Here is a 21,518-nt window from a genome sequence, read left to right as displayed (position 1 = left end):
TTTTCTCTTTCTACTACTGGAATATAATGATTTTCTCTCTCATTTCTCAAACTTTGAGGTTGTCACTTATTTTTCTATTTCTTTTCATTTTGATGCTTTGCCTTTTAGTTTTGTTTTTTGTTTTTAATAATTTAACTTATGGATTGATCTTTAATTTGGTTCTACAAGGATGAAAAAAAAACCTAGTGCACACTGAGTCTGCAATTAAGTTCATTGAGTATGTGCCCACAATTCAACAGAATAACAATTTTCAATAAATAAAAAAATTTAAGATAAAAAATAATAAAATCTTTTAGCTCAAAGTTATTTTTGTCCATTTCAAGATTTATGTCTTAGGTAGGTGAGTTCTTTTTTAGTCTTTTTTTTCTTTTAATATGAAATTTTTTTAATTTATTTACAATAAGAGTATATTATGTCTGATTTCACACATTAAAGACTAAATCATTTTTTAATTTATACAAAAATAAAAAAATAATTAAAAAAAAGCCTTATCAATGTTTTTACTATAGCTATAGGATCATATTTACTATGAATTACAATAATAAATTTATGATTTTGCTCCCAAGCCATAAACAATTATGTTGGCTAATGGAGATATTAAGATCTTTTAATTTTTTCATGAATAATAAAAAAAATAAAAATACTCCTAGGGTAAAAAAAAAATTAGGCATGGCATATAGGGGCATTTCCATCTTTTCACCTTTAAATGCATTTTGATTTTACTTTGTTGCCACTTTGATCAGAGTCATTCATCTTTTTCCTTTGGTTTTTTTTATTATTCTTAACTGGAGTAAGGGGTATATTTGTTGTTTTACATTTAAATAATATTAAAAACATAGTTGGCGCGTGCATCATACATGTCAGTGCGTGAAGGAATGTTGTGATCTTCAAGTGGACTAACGGTGGCTTTCAAATCATCTCAGCAGACCCTCCATCCCTGGTCGGCGCGTGTCTTGAATGGATCTCAAGTTTGGCTGTAATAACCTTTTTTTTTCTTATTCTTTCTCTCCTTCTTAGTTTTTTGTCGACCTTGTAAATTTTCAAAGCTGCCACTCAATTTGTTTTGCCTTTGGATTTGATCCTTGTTTTCTTGGTTTTTAATTTTTGAAGTTTTGATTTTTTTTTCAAATTCACCATTCAATTCCAATTTGTCATGTGTTGTTTTTTTTTACTTTGGTTCTTATTCTTTTGATTTCTGATTTTTTTTCTAACCCTTTTGTGCAATTTTTACCGGTTTTCAATTTCATCCCTTAATCCAAATTTATGGTATATTAATTTTTCAATTAATCCTTATTTTTTTATATTTATTTTTCTTCTCAATTTCACTATTCAATCAAAAATTTATGGTTACCCTCTATTTTTTTTATCTTCATTCTTCTAATTGCTATTTTTTAGATCTTTTTGTATGATTGATTTTTTTTCCCTACAATTTCATCCTTCAATGTTTGAATAATTGAGGATTGGGTTTTGTGTTTTGTTTTTCATTTATGGTGCTTTTAGTCTATTGACTTGGGTAATAAGTTTGAAAAATTAATGCGAATTGACATCCTTTTATTTGGTTCATTTTCTTTTCTAATTTTATTATTTGATATTATTATTTTTAAAAAATTAGCTTTATGGTTTTCTTGAAAAAAAATTTATATTGGTTATCTCAATCTCATGACCTGAGCTATGAATTTTACAGGTTAATCCGGGTTGGTTTGCCTTTTATTACTCAGGTTATATGTTTATCATGTTATTTCGAGTTGATTAAAATTGTTTTTTATCATTTTTTTATTTAATTTCATGCTTCCAATGTTTTTTTTTCCAAGTTTTCATCATCTTTTATTTATTTTTTTCTGTTTATTATAACTTGTTATTATTTTATTATTTAATTAAAATAAAATCAATTTATTAAATCTAATAATAGTTGTAGCCCAGGCCAAGCAAAACTTAATAAAAAAAAAAACCATTGAGTTTTTTTATTTATTTAAAAAAAGGCATGCTGTTTCGGTTCTTTTATTATTAAATTATTAATGTTAACTTGAGTTAACAGGTAGACGTCGGAACTCTCTACTTATTAAAAAACTTGTTAAATTAAACAAGTACCTAATTTCCTTCTTTTCTACAGTGTGGGTTTGATTCTTCTAGTGCCCGGTAGTGAAAGCCAATTCCATTTGATTCAAATTGTGATCTCAAAATTTCCCGCGACACAGAGACAAAGAAGATGATGATGACAACTGCAATTCACTGCTTGACTCTTCCTTGCATGCCAAGGAATCCATCTCTCACCACCAACCTTTCTCTCTCTTCTCATCTAAATCTTGCAACTTCCAGGCCTCTCTCTGACCTCCTTTCTCATGGTCTCTTCTCCAAAGGTATATTACAAGCCTCTTTCTCTTGCAAATTACATTTTCTATGCGAATCAAGATAACCCATTTGCTTAAAGTAATTGCTTGGTGGCCAGAAAGCAAAATTTTGGGTCTTTGATGTTTGGTTGTTGCTTTTTTGGGAAACCAAAATACCCATCTCCGTTTTTGGTGCGTTATCAATCACATTCGAGTTTAAATTTTGTTCTTACTTCGATTATTTGTAACCAAACAGAGAAAATGGATTTATTTATTTTTGCATTTATTAAGTACTCGGGTTTTCTCAAATTTAAGGGGTGTTGATCTGTGATCGTCTATATTTAAAAAAAAAAAATGTTTCTTTTCTACTTCTTTCACTAATGCCTTTCATTTTCTAGGTACCAAACAGAGCAAAATGCATATGGGAGACTTTTTTTCCTTAAGTAATGGGCTTTTGTCAATTCTCAGGTTTTCTGTCAATAAACACTATTGAGAGGTCAATTCGTCAGTCTGTTGTCTGCATGGCTAGAAGATATGGTGCCAATACTAGGAAGAGAAAGGTACCTCCTTTCAATTCATGCCAGTTTCACTAAAATTTGCCTAAACACCATATGTATATTTCCTTCTATTTTGAGCCTGATATTATGGATCAAATCCCGCTTCAGTTGGTTGTACCAACTAAGGCAGGCGTTTGGGATTATAGTAGATGTTGCTGTTTAAAGTGTTTTTTACTTGAAAATCTATTAAAATAATATTTTTTAATTTTATTTTTAAAAAATTATTTTTGATACTTAAAAAATCCAAAAACATAAAAAAAAATTAATTCAAAAAAAAAAATCAAATTTTTTAAAAGTATGGTTGGACCACTAAAACAAACATTGTGAGCGCCACCTTTACTATTTGGGTATTCCTTTCTGTTCAAACCTTCAGCACAGCTTTAGGATCAGTTGGTATAAGGATTTTAAAGAGATTGGCTGGATTGAAAGGGCCTCTGTTCTCTGTTGATGGTCTCAGTACTTGATGATCCTTTTTTCAGCAATCCCTACTCCTATATATCTTTGTTTAAGGTTGCAGTTGGTGCTGCTCTTATAAAATTGGAGAGGTATCTTTTGTTATCTAAAAGAATTGAGTTTAAAAGGTGGATCCAAGACAATCAAAATCTGAAAGGGTCTTGGGACTGGGAAGTTAACACTTAAGAATAACTTAAGTAGCTGAAGGGTTTTGACGTTCTCTTCTTGAGAGCATAAAGTGCTTTGAAGTGTATATGGCCTCTTACATAAGTGGTTGGGTGCTAAAGTTTGTGTTTATGACACCCATTTGAACCTATAAATTTCATCTCTGAGGTATTTTTACATCCTCTAATTCATCATAAGGTTGGAGAGATGGTTGATGAATTGAATTTTGGTAAAATTTCTGGATTTGGGGAATTCTGTGTATATTCTCCCCGTCTCTTTTCTCTTTCAACTATTCGTTGCCCTCCTACCTTTAATTTCAACAATCCCAAAGTGAATCTTTTCTTGAAATTTTTATTTTCTTTGCAACTTAACCCACATTCTAATCTCTAATTCTTTTTCAAGGATAAATAGGAGAGTTTTGGACTTGGGATACTTTGGAAAAGTTTACGTGCGAATCATTGGTTGTTCATTCTACATATAGTCCTATCCCCTCTCAATATCATTTGAATCATTGGTTGTTCATTCTACATATAGTCCTATCCCCTCTCAATATCATTTGACTATTATATCTCAAACATTAAGGTGCTCTCTAAAATTATATATGTTTTTGCTTTGTAGAATTGCAGTCCTTCATAACATTTTAACAATTTGTTGCAAGAAAGAAGGCTTAATTGTGTTATCAATAAGTGCATGCATGTGTACTGTTAGGTGTGAAATCACTTATTCATGCATCCATGTATCTTCCCTCAAAGCTTGGAGGGGTACTTTCTTTTGAGTCAATTTGCAGGTTTTGGAAATTGTAAGTTGTTATTGTGGCAGTTTGTTTGTTTTCCAAAATTTTGGTGTATCTTCTGTGAGACAAGATTATAGAATTTTTCAGGACAGGCATTTATCTCTGCATTTGATTTGGGATAAAAAATAGTGCTCTATTACGTGTTATTTGTTCAGGTGCTTTCTTGGACGATTGCAGAGTTGGTTTCCAGTTTCTTATTTCTTCTGTTCTTAAGAAGCTGCCTCTTCTCTTTTATGTACATTATTCTTCTCTCTATCATATTGAACTCTTTTTTTCCTTTCAAAAGAAGATTTATTTTCTTATCAAAAGCATTTTTTGTATTTTGATTTTATGCCATCATTAATTTGAAAATGAAAATCAATTTTTGAAAGGGCTTAGAGTGTCTCTAAATCTCAAACCTTTCGAGTTCTGCCTGCAGATACAGAGCAGAAGAAAGGGTGGTGACCGAGAGAAGAAGAAGAAGCGTAGAAGGAAGGCAGCCAGGAAGAATAAGGATAGCTTCAAAATCATCCGGCTTGTCTCAGCGGCAGGAACTGGATATGTCTATGCCAAGAGAAAAGGAAAGAAGAGTGAGAAGCTTGAGATTAAGAAATATGACCCTGTTGTCAAGCATCATGTTTTCTTTAAAGAATCAAAATGAATACAGTGAGAAGATTCTTTAAAGAATCAAAATGAAGACAGTGAGAAGCTTGTGCATAGCTTTTTTATTCTCTTAAACTTTTGCTGGATCATGTACTCCTAACATTGTTTCTTGTGGACAAGTTTTAATATGGCAGTGCCAAACACAGGCCATGGTTAGCTGGTAGAACTTTTTGTAGGCTATTAACTCTTACGAGAAGAAAATTTGTGAATAACTTACTTGTATTTTGATTTGTTGGGCTGTTCTTCCTCATCGTTATAAAAAGCTTGGGTGCTTTTCTGAAGATAGATGTGGTACTCTTTTAGCATCATAGAGGAGTTCACTTTGTTCAAGAAAGCTGCTAATTGACTCGTGCGTAAAATAATACATTTGTTGGGATCCTCTCCGAGGGTTGACCTTAAGATCGAGACCAAGATAAAATCATGAGCTTTCTTCCGAATAAAAAGTCCCTCGCCATTGCTAGGGCAAACGGGATTTTCAATATTAAACCCACGCAACAAATTCGGAGCCCACCATCTCCCAAACCAGTGAAGTAGACGACTTCTTGAATCGGATTCTCTGTTCTTGAAGAGAGCCTTAAAACAGAACCAAGATCACCCAACCTCTCTCTTCCTCCTCTCTTTTATACGGACATTGGGCGATTCGACCATATTCATCGCATCTCTTTCCCAGTTTCTTTCGTTCTCCTGCTTCATTTTCCTCATATACCCAATCTGCCTACAATTACTTCCATCTAGTTACAAGAATCACCATAATTGATCTTGCATCCATTTCTCTCCAAAACCCCACGAGCTTCCTCATGCTTCTTTATCGACTTGAAGCAAGTAATTGAAATTTATATCATCTGGCATACAGCAACTCTTTTGGTTCTCTTGCGTATGGCACCCCCATTCTCTGAATCTTGCACAAATTAACAACTTCGGTCTTTCATTTCCTTGCAAACTGCCAAAGCTTTCAAGAACCCCTCTTCTTGAAGCGAAGTTCACCTTATATATTCACTCATCCTGTCCCTCCAAACAAGAAACCTTTACGCCTCCATGGATCATAGAAGGAAGAAAGTGACAAAAACCGAAACCACCGACCTCCCGGATTGTTTGCTGGAAGAGATACTATCAAGATTGCCCATGAGGTCACCTGCCCTAGGGCAATGCAGGTTGGTTTGCAAAACTTGGCTTCACATGATTTCAGGGACATACTTTTCCAAACTAAAGCTTGAATCACACCCTCGCATGTTGGTGAAAACCATACCCGAAACGTACCAATCAAGAGAAATCATTTCAGTTCGGATAGCGGAAGGAGTTAATGGTAGAACTTTCCAGGTTGAGAAGTCAAAGAAGCTTGTTCCGAAGAAGGACTTGCCCACTTCAAATTTTGAGTTAGTGAATTCTTGTCATGGTTTGCTTTGCATATCAGAAGGCAAATCCCGCAATGTTATTCATGTTTGCAATCCAGTTTTTCGTGAGCATATAACAATCTCCGTGAATAAACCCCTGCCGTTTTATCAGAATAGTTTTTGTCTTGGACTTGGCATCACCAATGGCAAATATGAGTTCAAAGTGTTGCGAACTTTTTGTCTTAAGACCAATAGAAGAGCTCCAGGTTACCCTAGGGCTGAGATATACACAATAGGCACGAAAAAATGGAGACGAATAGGAAATCCTCTTTCTTGCATTGAAAAACTGGATTTTGATACTTCTGTGCATGGTTATATCCACTGGATTCCTGATCAACAAATTTTGCAGTTTATTTGTTCTTTTAACTTTGGAAAAGAGCAGTTTGGGCAATTGCCATTACCTCCTACATATGATGGAAATGATGCCAGGGTAAAGTTGGGAGTTTTGAAAGATTGTCTATGTGTGAGTGTTCCTGAGAAGGTTGGCAGTGTTGATAAATTTGGCATATGGGTTATGAAGAAGTATGGCATCAAGCAGTCCTGGATCCAACAGTATGTGATTGAAAACCTCTATCCAGACGTTGGCCGCTTGAAATTTTATGAACCCTTAATTTTCTTGAGCACTGGTGAAATCTTGATATCATTCAATGGTGAATTCTTAGTCTGCTACAACACAACACTGAAAAAGCTTGCGAAGAAGAGTACAATAACTCAAACTAAGGGAGGTATCCATGCGATTGCATATAATCCAAGTTTAGTTTCACTCAACGTTGTTGCAAGAGGAGAAAAAGTGCGGACACTGCCAGAGCCAGAGGTAACTCTTTGCTAATCCTTGAAATAATAATACTGTTTATTTTGATAATTTCATACGTATATATCACTATTAACATCATGCATATCTGCATGCATGTTGTTCTACTTCTCCCTAAAAAAACTTGATTGGTCTTCCAGATTAGAATTCTTGATTCTCTCTGGATCTTGAAATCAAAATATAATCTAGCATAGTGCCAAAGAGTTTGTTCAGATTCCGAACTTTTGATACAGATATGTATGTGCATAAGCAAAACAAGCGTTGCCAATTTTGATGCAGACGCACAGATTATTGAAATTTACTTTCTTTCAATGTGTTAATGTCAAAAAATTCCTTGCTCGAAGTTGACTTGTTTACTTTATTCATGGAAGGTTAGGTGATGTGCTAGTTTCTTTAATGGCAGATTTTGGTGATCTAAGAGTATATTTCATTTAGTTTTTATGGAAATAGAAAAACTTGTTTGGTCTTCCAAGATTTTAGTCATATAGTTTTGGCATGATTTAAGTTTCAGTAATTATGGTTGCAATTTTACACCTTTCTAAGAGCATCTTATCTCCAGCAGAGTAATTTCTGGATGCATGAATTACTAGACTTGGTGGACTGAGTTTTCTACTATTACTGATCGTTTCTATGTCCGTTAAAATTTCATGACAGAAAAAGAAAGGTGATGAAGAGGGAAAAGTTTCAACCCTTTCATCTGAGATCGGAGTCAGATTCTATGAAGGTGAGAGGTTACCAGAGTAAGAGGTCAAAGAATTCTGAGATTGTCATAATGCAAATGCCAGTAAAATCAAGTTCACTCCTGAAAGATCATTTCTGCACATGAATTTTGTCAAGGTTGTTGCTATTCTAAAAGGAGTATATTTGTCAATGACCAGCTATTGTAGTGATACTCTATTATGAAATACTGAAATTATGATCTTTAAGTGATGGCATTTGATTGTAATGCTAATGGGGATTTGAGTCTTTTAATCATGTTTGCACTTGATTAGATTGCTCTTTTTTAGTCTCATTTTTTATTGATGTTTTAAGGAGCCATAATTAGAAATAACTGACATTTTTCTAGTGGGATTTCGCTCTAGCATTGGAGCATAGGAATTCAGTAGCAATGAGTGTATAGAAGCAGTTTGGATTTGCTAAACCACCCGGACTGTGAATGCCTGTGGTTTTTGGGTGATTGCAAGAACTTTTAACTGCAATATCTTCTTTCTTTTTCATATACCTGCACACTACAGCCATCCTTTCCTAGACCTTCTGGGTGAAATTGCCACAACATAAGCATTCTTCTTAGCAAGAGACAGAATCACATCTGCTTGGGTGGTCGATACAAGCAGCGTCGCTGGGAAGGATACAGATGGGGTCCATTGAAAGCAAAGTCAGGACTAGAAGGGTTGAACGAGAAGAACAGATTGTGGAGCTTTAGTTCTGCTTGGCTGGTCTTTATGGCATGAGGAACTCGGATTCAACAAAAGAATAAAAACCATAGCTGAACTGAGGTATCCCACTGAAGCCAGAAAAAGCATGATAGCTCTCTTGAACACACTGATCGCTCTGTTTGTCTTCTTGGTGGAAGGGTTCAGGTTCAGTGAACTGAATGAGCGAGAGCTCGCCGAGCCTCTCTCCAAGACAGTGCCCAGGTCATTACGCCTTTCATGCGGGTTGAAGATCCTTTACTGACAATTCTGTAGCGATTCAACCCCATATTAGCTGACTTTATCCCCGAAACCACTAACCTTGATGGCACTCTATTCAATCTACAGGTTCCTAGCAATTTCCTTGCCCTAGTTCTTATAACTAAACAGATCCAACAAAAAGAACGACAAGAGATCATGTATTAATATGGTACCTTCTAGTTGAGAACCAAGGAACAAAGGCTGCAGAGCAAGTTTCTGTATAGCAACAAAACTCATTTCCAAGCTAGTTGAAAAAACAATAATGTTACGTCTAGTTGGTAAGGATCCTTTGCTCATAGAAGAACCAAAACAAACAATCAGTAACACTAATATCATATTCTTTCCTCTAGATGCGGTTCAAATAACTTGCTCATTATTCATCAAAAAGGAAAAAAAGAAAACTGAAAGAGCAAACAAACTTTCTGCACTGAAATATTACAAGTGAAATGTCGAATATCCTACATGCTAAGTAAGGCAAACTTACTGGACTGTTATGATATCACAGCTTGCCTCCTCTCTATTGCTCATTCTACTATGTCATCCATGGAAGCTTCACCAGCTTCCTTATGTTTTCTTTTATTCTTACCTGTGTCTTGAGATGCAAATATACACAGGAATCACAGCTTTATCCAAAATCTAAAGTAAAAATATGGAGCACATGATTTTTTTGTTAAATTTCCCTGCCATTATGTGTATTTTTCTTTGATTTCCAAAAATTCCCAGATTGATGAAGAGCATCGCAGCAATCACAACAAATAAATAAATTCAAAACGAAGATTGAATAGCAGCCATTTAAACATTCAAACACAGACTAACCAGCAACAGATTATAGTAAAAGCACGCAAAACAAGCAACTCGACCTTCTGTAGCTCCAAGCCACTGATATTGCTGAACTCCACAGTATTGCACGCCAAAACCTAAAATAAACCTGCAATCATCGGAGTCAGAAGGCCTTTTTTGGACATTGGTGCTTAAGTTAACTCTAGCGATACGTTGCAGGTGAGGATGCTGATGCCTTGATTACATCTCTCTGCAGAAAGGAGTTCCATTGTCAAAATTGTCCGTTGGCCTAGGACATTTGAATAGCCTTTGCTTTTATGCATACAAGTGGACAGTAACTACTAGGCATATAGAATATTCACGCTCTTTAAAGAACTCTTCTCTCAAAGCAGTTGTTGTGGGATTTAGTAGTTTTACTGGCTTGCTCATAGTGCTAATCTAGCTGGGCTTTTGAAGGAGTCTTCAGCAGGATTTGAAGGCCTTCTTGGACCTTTTTTATTTTTTGAGTTTTGGCAATAGAGACAACAGAACCTTCTAATTACCAAAGTTTTTCAGTTAAAATTGAAGTAATTGCAAAACATAATTCGGAGCTTAAATTTCCATAATTGAAGATCTCATTTTCTTTTAGGAAGAAAAAAAAGCCTAAAGATACAGGAATAATTAGTCAAACATCAAATGGATCCCACGTATTCTACAAATCCACCAGGCAATTGACAGCAATAAAGTAGTCCGAAACAAATCACATGGACACCTCAAAATATAACAGGAACTACAAAAAAATTTCACTCGAGCTCGCATGATGACACAGCTTGAAATATCTTTGTTGACTCCTATTTTTATCGCTGACAACTAGATAAGCAAAGCAATTTACACTGCTGTGTACGTTGGATCAAAGCTGAATCAGCTATCAGCAATATGGCATTTCTTACTTCGCATGACTAGTGCGACTGCAAAATGATAAACAAAAGACTTGCCCACCACTATATTAGAGATAGCCTTTTGTCACATCCAGCCAATCTGCAGAACCAGTCCACCAATTTCAGCAAAGCAGAATCAAAATTGATGCCTCTTGTTTTGCAGCTTAGTTTTCAAATTTCCTACTTCATCTCCTGCGAGCAGATTGTTTTGCAGGAGTCAGCTTTCGAAATGCAGCATGCAAGACCATAACTGCAAAAGGATGAGGAAATAGCAGCTCAGATGAGGGGCAAGGAACATTACTGAATGAGAAAGGTGGACCATGAGGGTTTCCCTCAACATACAAGAAAAAAGGAACGTGACTAAAAAGAAGAAAAGGAAAATAACATAAATTTTTTACCTGTATAACTAATGCCAACTGCACAAAAGAAAGCCATTTGAACGTTTAAACATATCAGAACAACTGCAGTTACTGCAATGACAGGTTGATATGATGAAGTCAGGTCCAGAAAATAATTTTCATCATCCAAAATTTGCCTTGCTATACTCATAAGCTTAGAAAAAAAAAAGTCAAATAGGAACGAGCAAATGGAAGTCAAGTAATAAGAAAACATGATGTTTAAAGAATCTCAACATGTCCAATTCTACCATTTGTTTAGAGGTGCAAACACAGGATTAAAATGGAAGAGCAATCTATTTCCAATTGATTTCACGATCATTCAGTTAGGGTATCATTAGCCCCAATTCTACCTTAGGACGTTGCTCAGTTCTTAGCTGAAAACAAATGCTTGTGAAAGAGGCAAAAGAAAATTCCAGTGGCCATGTTTTTATCTTAACAGTCTGCTCTATCCCCAATATTCTTGAAAGTACCGACCATGTTTTAGTTACAGAGCAGACCTGTTTAACGATATATGACAACAAAAGGAAATGACTTGATCACTTACCACATTGGGCTGTCCGGACCATAACTTGCCGAAGTACAGGATATCGATCCCATCCCCACCTATCACTACAGAACTTGAAAACATCCCAAAGTGCCAAACTTGATATCAATCCAATAAGAGCAAGTGGCATTTGATACCTACAACCCCAATGACATACAAAGAGTTAATTACCAGATAAGAAAATTAAAAACACAAAAATATTAACAACATAGGAAAATTACTTATGCCACAAGCATCCCTATCGCCATTCTTTGAAAAATACAAAAGCATAAAGGTCATATCAAGAATGATCCAGGTTCAATGATTGTCTTCCATACTGACTGAAGATTGAATTTCTACAGTATTCCAATTTCTATAGCAACTTAACAAATCACTATAGAACCATGCATCATTTGCTGAACAGTCCTAATATAATCGAAAGACCTATAAACCTTAAGCAATAGGATAGTAGGCTACAAGCAACACCATTTACATACTTGAAACACCAAAAACTAACATAAAACAATAACACCATCAAAACCCAAAATTCGTTTTTCCCTTTCTTTTCAGTCCCTCCAATTTTCTCAGCAACCAAACGCACCCAGAAAAAAAACTTCAATCTTTCTAAATTTTCCGAAAACAAAATAAAAAATTGAAAACAACCCAAATCAAAATACACATAAATGAACATAAAGAAAGACGGAAAACGCTTACAAAGTACAAGCAAAGAAGAGAATGAAAAGGGAGGCATAATTTCTCGCATAACGTTTAACATTCTCATTAACCCGGAGCCTAGCCTGGTCCGACCCGGATGGAAACGAGTAGGACCGACAGTCAGCGAAAAACGACCGGGTCCAAGATGGGGTTTGACCCGAGAAGTCATCGGTGGTGAGTTTAGAGAAGGGGTTGAGAGTGAAGAGAGAAAGGAGTGTTAGAATATGGGAAAAGAATGAAATGAAGAGGCCAGTGGCTGTTGCTGTGGTGGTAGTTGACGTGATAGTTGAGGTGGTGGCGGGGGGGGCGGTAGCGGAGGAGGAGGAGTGTTGGTCGAGAATTTCGAGGTAGCCGGAGTCGCGGAGCCATGCGTCGAAGGTGGTGTCAGTGACGCTTAGTGATAAAGGGTTTGATGAGAAAACCATACTTCGAGGAGAGTGTTGTTCCTTTTGTTTTGGTTTTGGTTTTGGTTTTGGGTTTTGGGTGGTTACAATCAATGATAGAGCCCGCAATTTCTTTTCTTTTCTTTTCTTTTCTCGAAGATTTCCCTTTTTCTTAAAGCAAAATTCTCTTCCAAACCATGTTTGTTTTCTGAGTTTCAAAATAATTTAATTTTTTTATTTTTAGATTATTTTAATACATTAATATTAAAAGTAAATTGTAAAAAATAAAGAAATATTATTCTAATATATTTTTAAAAAAATACTTTAAAAAAGAAAAGAAAAGAAAAACATAGATAGTGTCGAGGAAAACCAGAGATTTCACTCTTATCAAAGCGAAGGCCGAGTGTCGAATGGCCATTGCTTTTTTCTGTTCCTAGTTCCTCAACTCTTCAATTCATCCGGCGACCGACCATGGGGTCCACCGTCCAAAAATGTGACTGGATGAAAATGGTATAAAGAGAAACCCAGAATCTTTGATTATGATTTATTTATTTATTTATTTTTGTAGGTCTGCATCGATTCCGCCTTTCACAAGCAGCTGATTCCATTGGCTTGAAAGAGATATCTACTTGTGAGGTTACAATCAGCACTGCGCATGTTGCTTCTTTGCATTCTCTCCCTTTCGGAATTCTATAGAAAATGGTTAAAGTGAAAGCTAGTGGTGATTTAGTGTTAGGTGAACTTTTTTTTTTCTTTTTTCTTTTTTTTTTTTAATAATCGGTTCGATCTCAGTTGAACTGATTTACTCAAGTAATTTCTTTTAATTAATCCTAGTTATCTTATAACTCTCCTTCTCTTTTTTGTTTTAACTATTTCTCATATATTTTTATAGCATAACACTTATCCCCTGAAACAAGTTGTTCATTGATGAATGCAAACTAATAGGTAATTTTACTTAATGGAATTAAAATCCTTTAAAGTCAGGTGAATTCAAACATGACAAGAATTCCTCTGACGCGGAACAATAAACTAAAATAATTAAAGCAAAAAAAAAAAAGATTTTAGAGAAAAAAGTTAAGAATTAAAAGTAAAGAAAAAAAAGAATGAGGTTCGAAATATACAACTCTATAATATTTTTTATTAATTATAAAAAAATTCTATAACATTTAGAAAAGTTGGATATAAATACTAAAACTCTAACTAAAACAAGTGATTGGGCTTATAACACACTAAATAAAATACCCAACAATAATTAAATCAAACCCAACAAATAAAGCTTAATTAATAAACCCCAACTAAAAGTTCATATAAATTAAACTAAAACATAAGTTAAAGTCTAATCTCTTAATTGTTTGAGCTATCATCCATCGTCTATGATCATACAAATACATAAATAATATTTTGGATTTTCGATTACTGCAATAACCTTGATGCATAAACAAAACAAAAAGAATTATATGCCAATTTTCACAACTTATAATATCACAGAAACTAATTTAACGTGCCTAGGACAGGTTCAAACACTAACCTGTACCATTTCCCCCACCACGCGTTACAGACGTTGTCTTCTGTTCCAACTGTGAGCCTTCCTTGCCTTCATCAAGCGATTTATTCAAGGTAATATCTCCTGCTGAGGATGCAATGCAGACTGAAGGCTCGGCAGGAGTAGATACAGAGGCATCATTGCCATTGACTATGGGAGAGGTGACAGTGTGAGCACCATGAGTGGCATTCTTAACTACATTACTCCCACTCCTCAACTTTGCCTGATTGGCTTCCAATGGGGCAGGTGCTTCTTTCAGGTTGGCACCCTTGCCTAAGCTAGTCCCACTTGCCAACTTTGCCTGATTAGCTTCCGGTTAATCCAGAGTTTCTTCCAGGGTGGTGGTATAGCATTTGATAATGCTTGCCTCGATGCTGATGTAATCAACCGTGTTTTGTTTTTACTAGAACTAGAAACTGTACTAACCTTTTCTCTGCCAGGAATAGCCACCTAGTCAGGTGGATGAACATTATTCCTAGCAGAGCTAGATTCACTGCCACAAATCCCTCCATTGGGAATCTTCTCATGTTGCAAAAAGTGAGCATAGTCTTCTCCCGGCATTCTGGTAAGATTACTCTTGGAGGATTTAATTTGGCCTAGTTCAGGCATCACAGGGGACAGTGCCTCCACCGCACCATCATGCTTATCCTTCTGAATCACAGCACTCTTTGCAGCTGCTTGGGACCGTCCAAGTCCACTTCGGAAACTTTTTATATTTTCCAAAGCCTTTTGTCTTAAAATTGTCTCTAAATCATCGCCGCTCACGCTATCAATAATAACCCGTGAAACCTCATTCTTTTCCTTTTTAGCATCATTTATTCCACCCTTGTCAATGTCATAGCCAGGCTTATTTCTAGGAAGTTGACCCACTCCAACCTTGTCACTTTCTGTGATTTCATTAGCTTCAATATTGGAAGCAGCATAATCTTCTCTTTTTTCATCCTCTATGGGCCTTTTCTCCATGTTATTTAGCCCGTCATCACTACCATTGCTTCTAGAAGAAGGGTAATCATCATCATCATCATCATATGTCATCTCCTCTTTGTGCTTATCCTCCCCGGGAAGAATAATAACGGTCCTCGGCTGCTTTGAGGGGTTCTCACCAATCGTTGTGTTTGACATAAAAATATCACTGCCTACACCATATCTACTGCATGATGAACAGCTACCTGACCAGTATCCCCTCCTTGTACACCACTTCTGTAACTATTCTCAGAATCAAAAGACGAGGCAGACAGTGAACTTCTCAAATCATCATCGGAAAAAGACTCTGAATCATCACGACGCCACAGCTTCTTTGATTTACTTCTCCAAGTGTCTTCTCTCTTCCTTGTACGACCCTAAAGGCGCAACATCCATCTTTCTTTCTTTGCTATTGCTGGGGAGTTTTTTTATTTTATTTTATTGGTAAATAAGAGAGTTTTTATCAAGTGATTGAGTTATGTGACTTTTATTTTTTATTGTGTTTTGAAAGTATGTTTTATTTGAAGAAAATAGTTTTTTTAATGTTTTTTTTAATAATTTAAATGTGTTAAATTTAAAATTAAAATAAAATATCTAAAAAACTTATTTTAATGTCTTGTTTGTGACGTTTCGTATGTTTATATACATAATTAAAGATTTTGATTTGATTTCAAAATTCCATAGAGGTCTATTTAATAAAATATAATTTAAATTTATAGCATAAAAACATAATGAAAAAAAAATATCACAATATTAATTATAATCAAAACTTTATCCTTAGATAGAAAAGGTATATTCTCTCTTAACATTTGTTTTTATCCTTTTAGTCTTAAAATTTTAAGTTTTGATCAAAACTTTATTTTAATTATGTTTTATTTTTAAAATTTAAAAAAATATTAAAAAAATAATTTTAAAAAATAATTAATTAATTACTTTCTATCGTAAAAAATTAATTTTAATATTAAACAGATTTTATTTAACAAGTTATTGAAGTAATTGTAATTATTATTCTTGCCAAAAAAAATATATTGGGGCTTCATGATATTTTTTTATTTGGGCTAATGTTTTTTATTTATTAACCGATTAAAAATTAATTTAAGACTAGAAATAAATTTATTAAAAATTTCTAGATGAAAGGAGTTAGTGCCAAACTTTGAACTTCCTATCCACATGAGATGATCTATGTTCCACTACAAGATGATGTACAAACAACACGTTTTTTGTTTTGTTTTTTTTTTTTTTAATGATGGCCAATTACACACACCTAGCTTTCTAGTGTCAAATGCCTTATCTATTTTTATAAAAGTCTTTATGATATTTTTTTAAAACCTTTTCTTAAATTTTAATTAAATCTCATGAAAAATTAAAAAAATTAAAAATATATTTAATTTTTTTATTAAATATTATTTAATTTTTACTTTATTTTTAAAATGAGATTATAAACATTTTGTGCATATCTTCGAGATTTTTTCTTCTTAAATGATTATCTTTTTATAAATATTTATTTTTACTATCATCTAATTAAATAATAAATAAATTCTAAAACATTTTCTTCAGCAATGCCCAAGTAGCATATTAGCTTTATATATTTTTTAATATATTCATTTTAAAACTATCAAAACATTATTTAAAAAAAAATTAAAACTTGCTTCTGGAATTGTGATAAGTTGTTATTTAAAAAAATATATATATCTAGAGAAAAGTGGTAAAAAAAAAAAGAGTGTATTAATAAGAAGATGGATTTTAATTAAAGATATTTTTTAAAAAAAAAGAGTGTATTAATAAGAAGATGGATTTTAATTAAAGATATTTTTTTTATCTCAGTCTTTATCAAATAATGAATATAGCTCAAAAAATCCTTTTTATTGTTGAAAATAATATTTTAATAAGAAAAGGATAAATTATACTAGAAAATTATTTTATTTTAATGGAATTTGAATGATCTCTTATCTTAAGAAAAACAATTTTATTTCCATATAAACTAATTATTAAAATGGACAAGACATTAGCTTGTAATAAAGACAGCATGTATCCAAATGTAGCAATGTCTAGAGGTGACCCATTTCGAGTGTCTGAAAACTGAAGACACGGCTTGGACATGAATTCAATGATTGCTAGGGTGAACAAAAAAATTTAAAAATTAATTAAATTAAAAAATAATTAAAAAGAATCAAACTGTAAAAAAAATCAATTAAACTGATTAAAATTTAAAAAAAAACTGACCGGTTTGGTTTTGATTTTATAAGATTGAAACCAAAAAAACTGAATCAAACCAAACCCAAACAAAAAAAACAAAAATAAAACCCAGTCAAATCGGTTTGAACCGGTTTTTATTCTAAAAAACTGAACCAAAACCGGTCGGTTTAATCCAATTTTAGTTAAAAATAATAATTTAATTAATTTTTTTAATAAGAACAAAATCGAATTGAAAATAAAAACTCTCACTGCTTGCTTTTTGCAAAAGAGAAAGAAACACTGAGCCATCGAACTACTAATGATACTTTCACAAGAAATTCTGATTAATGCAAGTTTTGATCATTTCTTCGTTACTATAGTTTTTTTTATATTTATTTTCGAGTAAAATCTTCATACAATAAGTAACCCATATGGTTGATATTGTTTTACAAGGATTATAATAAATAAATAAATAAATAAATAAAAGAATCAGCTATTAAAAGCCCCTCTCTTTAACAAGTGATATACATCGTCAACAAGAATCATTGGCATAGAGGTAGATGAGAATCCATCAACAATAGAGGTCGAGATTCTGTTTGAAAGTACGGTTATTTTTATTTTTATTTTTTTGATGTTTTTTAAAAATAAATTAATATTTTTAAAAAAATAAGTTGATTTAAAAAAACATTAAATTAATGTTTTTTAAAAGTATTTTTTAATGATTTTGATGTGAATAAATAATAATTATTTTAATATATTTTTAAATAAAATATACTTTTAAAAAATAATATAAATCATATTATAATACCTTACTTAACGGCTTAAGATATTGAGTTGAATTGATTCTTTAAAAAAATATCAGAGCTTTAATGATGAAGCAGTTACGAGTTTGAATATTATTATTTTTATTTATTTGATAAAAATTAAACATATTATATTGTAGATTTGTGCAAGTTTTAAGTTTAAAGAACTTTCATTTAATATGTATATTAAAAAATAATATAAATTATATTCTAAAATATAATGTATCAAAATATTAAATAAACATAAGAGAGAATTATATACCAAGCAGTTTTAATAAATTTTTTAGTACTCTAACTACATTAACTATACTACCAACTAACTTGTACTATGTTTCAATGCCAAATACCAAATAGTAGAGTAACTAAAAAAACCTCAGCTGTTTTTTACACTAATAAACTAAAGAATTCACTTCACTTAACAAAATCGATCCAGCAATCCAACTTGCCAGAATGTCGGCAACGGTGGGGGAGCTAGGGATTTTAGTTTAAAAAGGCTAAATTAAGGAGAAAAATGCTAAAAAAAAATTAAGAAAAATAAAAGTATAGTTTATTGAAGGAGAAAAGCTGGAAAAAAAATTCAGGGCTCCTGCCCTGCAAACCCCTCCTAGTTCCGGCCCTGGTCAGCAAGGCAATTGATCCATGGACTTATTCATCCTGACCCTTTTCCTTTTAATCGGTGTGGTGACACCTGGCAATCTCCTCCAATTGATCACAAAGCAAAGCTTTTCTGTATCTAGTCTTCGAAACATCCACAGAGTAACAAAGTCTTGGTCTTTCCTCAACTGATGCTCATGAAAGAATGCTTTCCACCCTCCAATGAGGACATGAATCTTGGACACCCAGATCTTGAATACCATCTCGAATTCCTTGCCATTAGGGTCATAAGTGGTCACGTTGATTCCTTCAGCAAGATTCTCATCTTCATTCAGCAATGGGTAGAGGTACTTTTGTGCATCTGCTTTGTTAATTGACAGCCTGCTTTGATCATCCCTCAAATCACTCTCTGTCAACTGCTTTTCAAAAGGCTTGCTGCATCTTCCAATTATCCCATTTAAACCTGGAATTGAGGGGACTTCATGGGGGTCGTAGTTTTCAATGAGCCTGAGAGCTACTTCTAGGCTTCGTAGTGGTGGCTCTCCTGGCAAGTTTCTAGCAGCAGCATTACTGTTGTCTTGATCACCTTGTTGATCATCAAAATGGTTTCTTCTGACCGCAGCTCCAGGATTTTGAGTTGGAGAAACTCTTGGACGCCTTCTGCTGGAGTGTGAATTCTGGTTCCTCCTTCCACCACCAAGGATATTGCTTTTCACTTTATCCAAAGCCAAAGCAGTTTTGCAGCTAAGCCTTGTGTGCAGTAGACAGGAAAGAAGTAGAGCTGCTGCTCCTTGCTCTCTGAGTTCTTCAGGGTAGTCATCCTTGTCCATTTTTTCAAGCTTCATCAACTTCGTATCTTCCTTTTCCATGATAATGTTTTTGAGAGAAATCAATTGATTTCTTGGAGAGACTAACCAACAGTAACTATTTGGCAATCTAAAAGATACAACGGGAAAAGGGAAAGGAAATAATGTCAGTTGAACAATTTCGCTTCCATTATTTGGAAGTCTCACAATAAAATCAAAAGGGAATTGAAATTTCTTTACTCGCCTGCCCTAATCGGCTCTCCCCTTACTAGAAATATCTCATTCTAGCAAGACTTTATTAATTTCATATGAGCTAAACTAATATAAACTGTCAAGAGATTCTGGACTTGTTAACAAAAACAAGACTGTCAAGCAATTAGTAACCACAGTTTTGTTCTGAAATTACAAGAGGTGCATGATGATAATAATATAGTTTTTCCTAAGAAAACGTTAATTATTTCTATATAATAATTACGAATGTGGGTTGCAGTAAATCCTGTATAAGATTGTTATAATCCTTCATCAAACAAGAATCAATGCAGTGTTTAGGCAAGAACGAACAAGTAAATAAAGGAGATAGCAAACGATCACATTCAAAAGATTGGAGAACTAAATTCAGTGTCAAATAATACAGAGCTCACGAACCAAAAAACAAAATATTGATACATGGAGATCGATGGCGCCATACCTGTAGAAGAGAGGAGCCTACAGCTTCTGGCATTGGGAAAAAACGGCTAGCTTTTGGGCAACATTAGTATATATAGAGAGAGAGGGTTCAGGGTAAATTAGATAACTAAATAGGTTTACAAAATATTGGAAATAATTTGTGAAATTTGGGGTAGTTCTATTTAAGTACAGCATTACTTTCCCTATTTCGTTCTTTCTTGCGGAACAAGAAACAAGTTGAAGCCTTTTTCGTATTGACTAGAGAGGTTGCTTGAGGGACTATTTTGATTTACTCCGAGTGATGGTTCACAAAACCTACAAGGCGATCTGGAGGAATTCTATTTTTATTATTTTTGTTAAAATAATATTTTTTGTTTTTTAAAATTTACTTTTAATATTAATACATTAAATGATTAAAAATACTAAAAAATTAATTTAAAATAAAAAAAATCTAATTTCTTAAAAAATATAATCACCGGACCCAGATGTTTTGTATGTCCTCAGTCCATATAGAGCTTGGCATTGCATGTGTGAGTCATGCTATGAGTCCATTCTGACTCCTCGGGCCTGGCTAGTAATTACTGTCAGTATTGCGTTCCAGAAATCGAGTAAAATAATATATATATATATATATATATATAGATATATATTTGAAATTTTTTTAATATGCTATATTAAGAATAATTTTTAAAAAATAAAAATTATTATTTTAATATATTTTTAAATAAAAATTATTTTAAAAAACACAAACATCCTTTTATATAATTATATCCCGTCATGACCACACTTCTCTGCTGCTGAGATGTTATTTATATTTTATAAAATAAATTAAAAGGTATTAGTTGATAAAAAAAAAATTTAACACTAATTAAATATTAAAATAAAAATCTAATTTTTATAATAAAAAATAAAATAATACAAATACAAATACCTTATCTTATTTTATCTTAGCTATCTTTTTTTATTTTATTTATTTAATATTTAAATTTAAATTTAATGTAAAGGGAAAAAAACAAAAACAAAAAGCCACGCCTAAGCAACAGGCTTAACAACCAGAAGCCCCCAAGTCATGTGCCTGGCAGGGCTTTTCTTTTTAATTAGCAAAGTCTTTTTATATAACTTAGCCACAGGGCACCTCCTAGACTTGGGTTTTTTTTATCACTTCAATGATGGAAAAATTAAGTTCTAAGTTTTAGATTCCTAAAAACTATTTTCAGCTTGTTTTTATTTTAAATAAATTTAAAACATTATATAAATGTTGATAAATCTACTATCAATTATAAAATACTTCAAAATCCCAACAAAAATAAAATTCAAACGAATTAAAAAACTAAACCAGCCTCGATGATTCAAGTTACGGGTTTGGAAAATTAGCTCAATTTAATTTTGGTCTTTTTTTCAGTCCTTTTTAAAATTAATTTTTATCCTTCAACATTGAATT

General features: G+C 33.1%; 3 protein-coding genes across 5 annotated transcripts; 1 reads left to right on the top strand and 2 right to left on the bottom strand.

Annotated features, from left to right (window-relative positions):
- The first annotated feature begins 2,064 nt into the window (after positions 1-2,064).
- LOC133692249 (F-box protein At3g07870-like) lies at positions 2,065-8,130 on the top strand. Of its 2 annotated transcripts, none has more exons than XM_062113057.1 (4): positions 2,065-2,357; positions 2,796-2,887; positions 4,714-7,142; positions 7,794-8,130. In XM_062113057.1, exons 3-4 carry the CDS (start codon positions 5,973-5,975, stop codon positions 7,881-7,883), a joined length of 1,260 nt encoding a protein of 419 aa, XP_061969041.1. In that variant the 5' UTR covers positions 2,065-2,357; positions 2,796-2,887; positions 4,714-5,972; the 3' UTR covers positions 7,884-8,130. The 2 variants fall into 2 exon arrangements, with proteins under 2 accessions (XP_061969041.1, XP_061969045.1); XM_062113061.1 differs by having other exon boundaries at positions 2,726-2,887.
- Positions 8,131-10,188: 2,058 nt separating this feature from the next.
- On the bottom strand, positions 10,189-12,915 carry LOC133692258 (PRA1 family protein H-like). Of its 2 annotated transcripts, none has more exons than XM_062113082.1 (4): positions 12,145-12,915; positions 11,452-11,588; positions 10,908-10,979; positions 10,189-10,701 (listed from the first exon to the last, which is right to left on the bottom strand). In XM_062113082.1, the coding sequence occupies exons 1-4, from the start codon at positions 12,567-12,569 to the stop codon at positions 10,646-10,648; spliced, it is 690 nt and encodes a 229-aa protein (XP_061969066.1). In that variant the 5' UTR covers positions 12,570-12,915; the 3' UTR covers positions 10,189-10,645. The 2 variants fall into 2 exon arrangements, with proteins under 2 accessions (XP_061969066.1, XP_061969057.1); XM_062113073.1 differs by having other exon boundaries at positions 10,189-10,759; positions 12,145-12,909.
- A 5,627-nt stretch (positions 12,916-18,542) lies between these two features.
- On the bottom strand, positions 18,543-19,537 carry LOC133689953 (uncharacterized). The gene has a single exon (XM_062110075.1). It carries the CDS (start codon positions 19,472-19,474, stop codon positions 18,632-18,634), a length of 843 nt encoding a protein of 280 aa, XP_061966059.1. The 5' UTR covers positions 19,475-19,537; the 3' UTR covers positions 18,543-18,631.
- Positions 19,538-21,518: the final 1,981 nt, after the last annotated feature.

Source organism: Populus nigra, chromosome 1, assembly GCF_951802175.1.
Source record: "Populus nigra chromosome 1, ddPopNigr1.1, whole genome shotgun sequence".
Taxonomy (NCBI): domain Eukaryota; kingdom Viridiplantae; phylum Streptophyta; class Magnoliopsida; order Malpighiales; family Salicaceae; genus Populus; species Populus nigra.
This window is presented reverse-complemented; position numbering and strand designations above follow the sequence as displayed.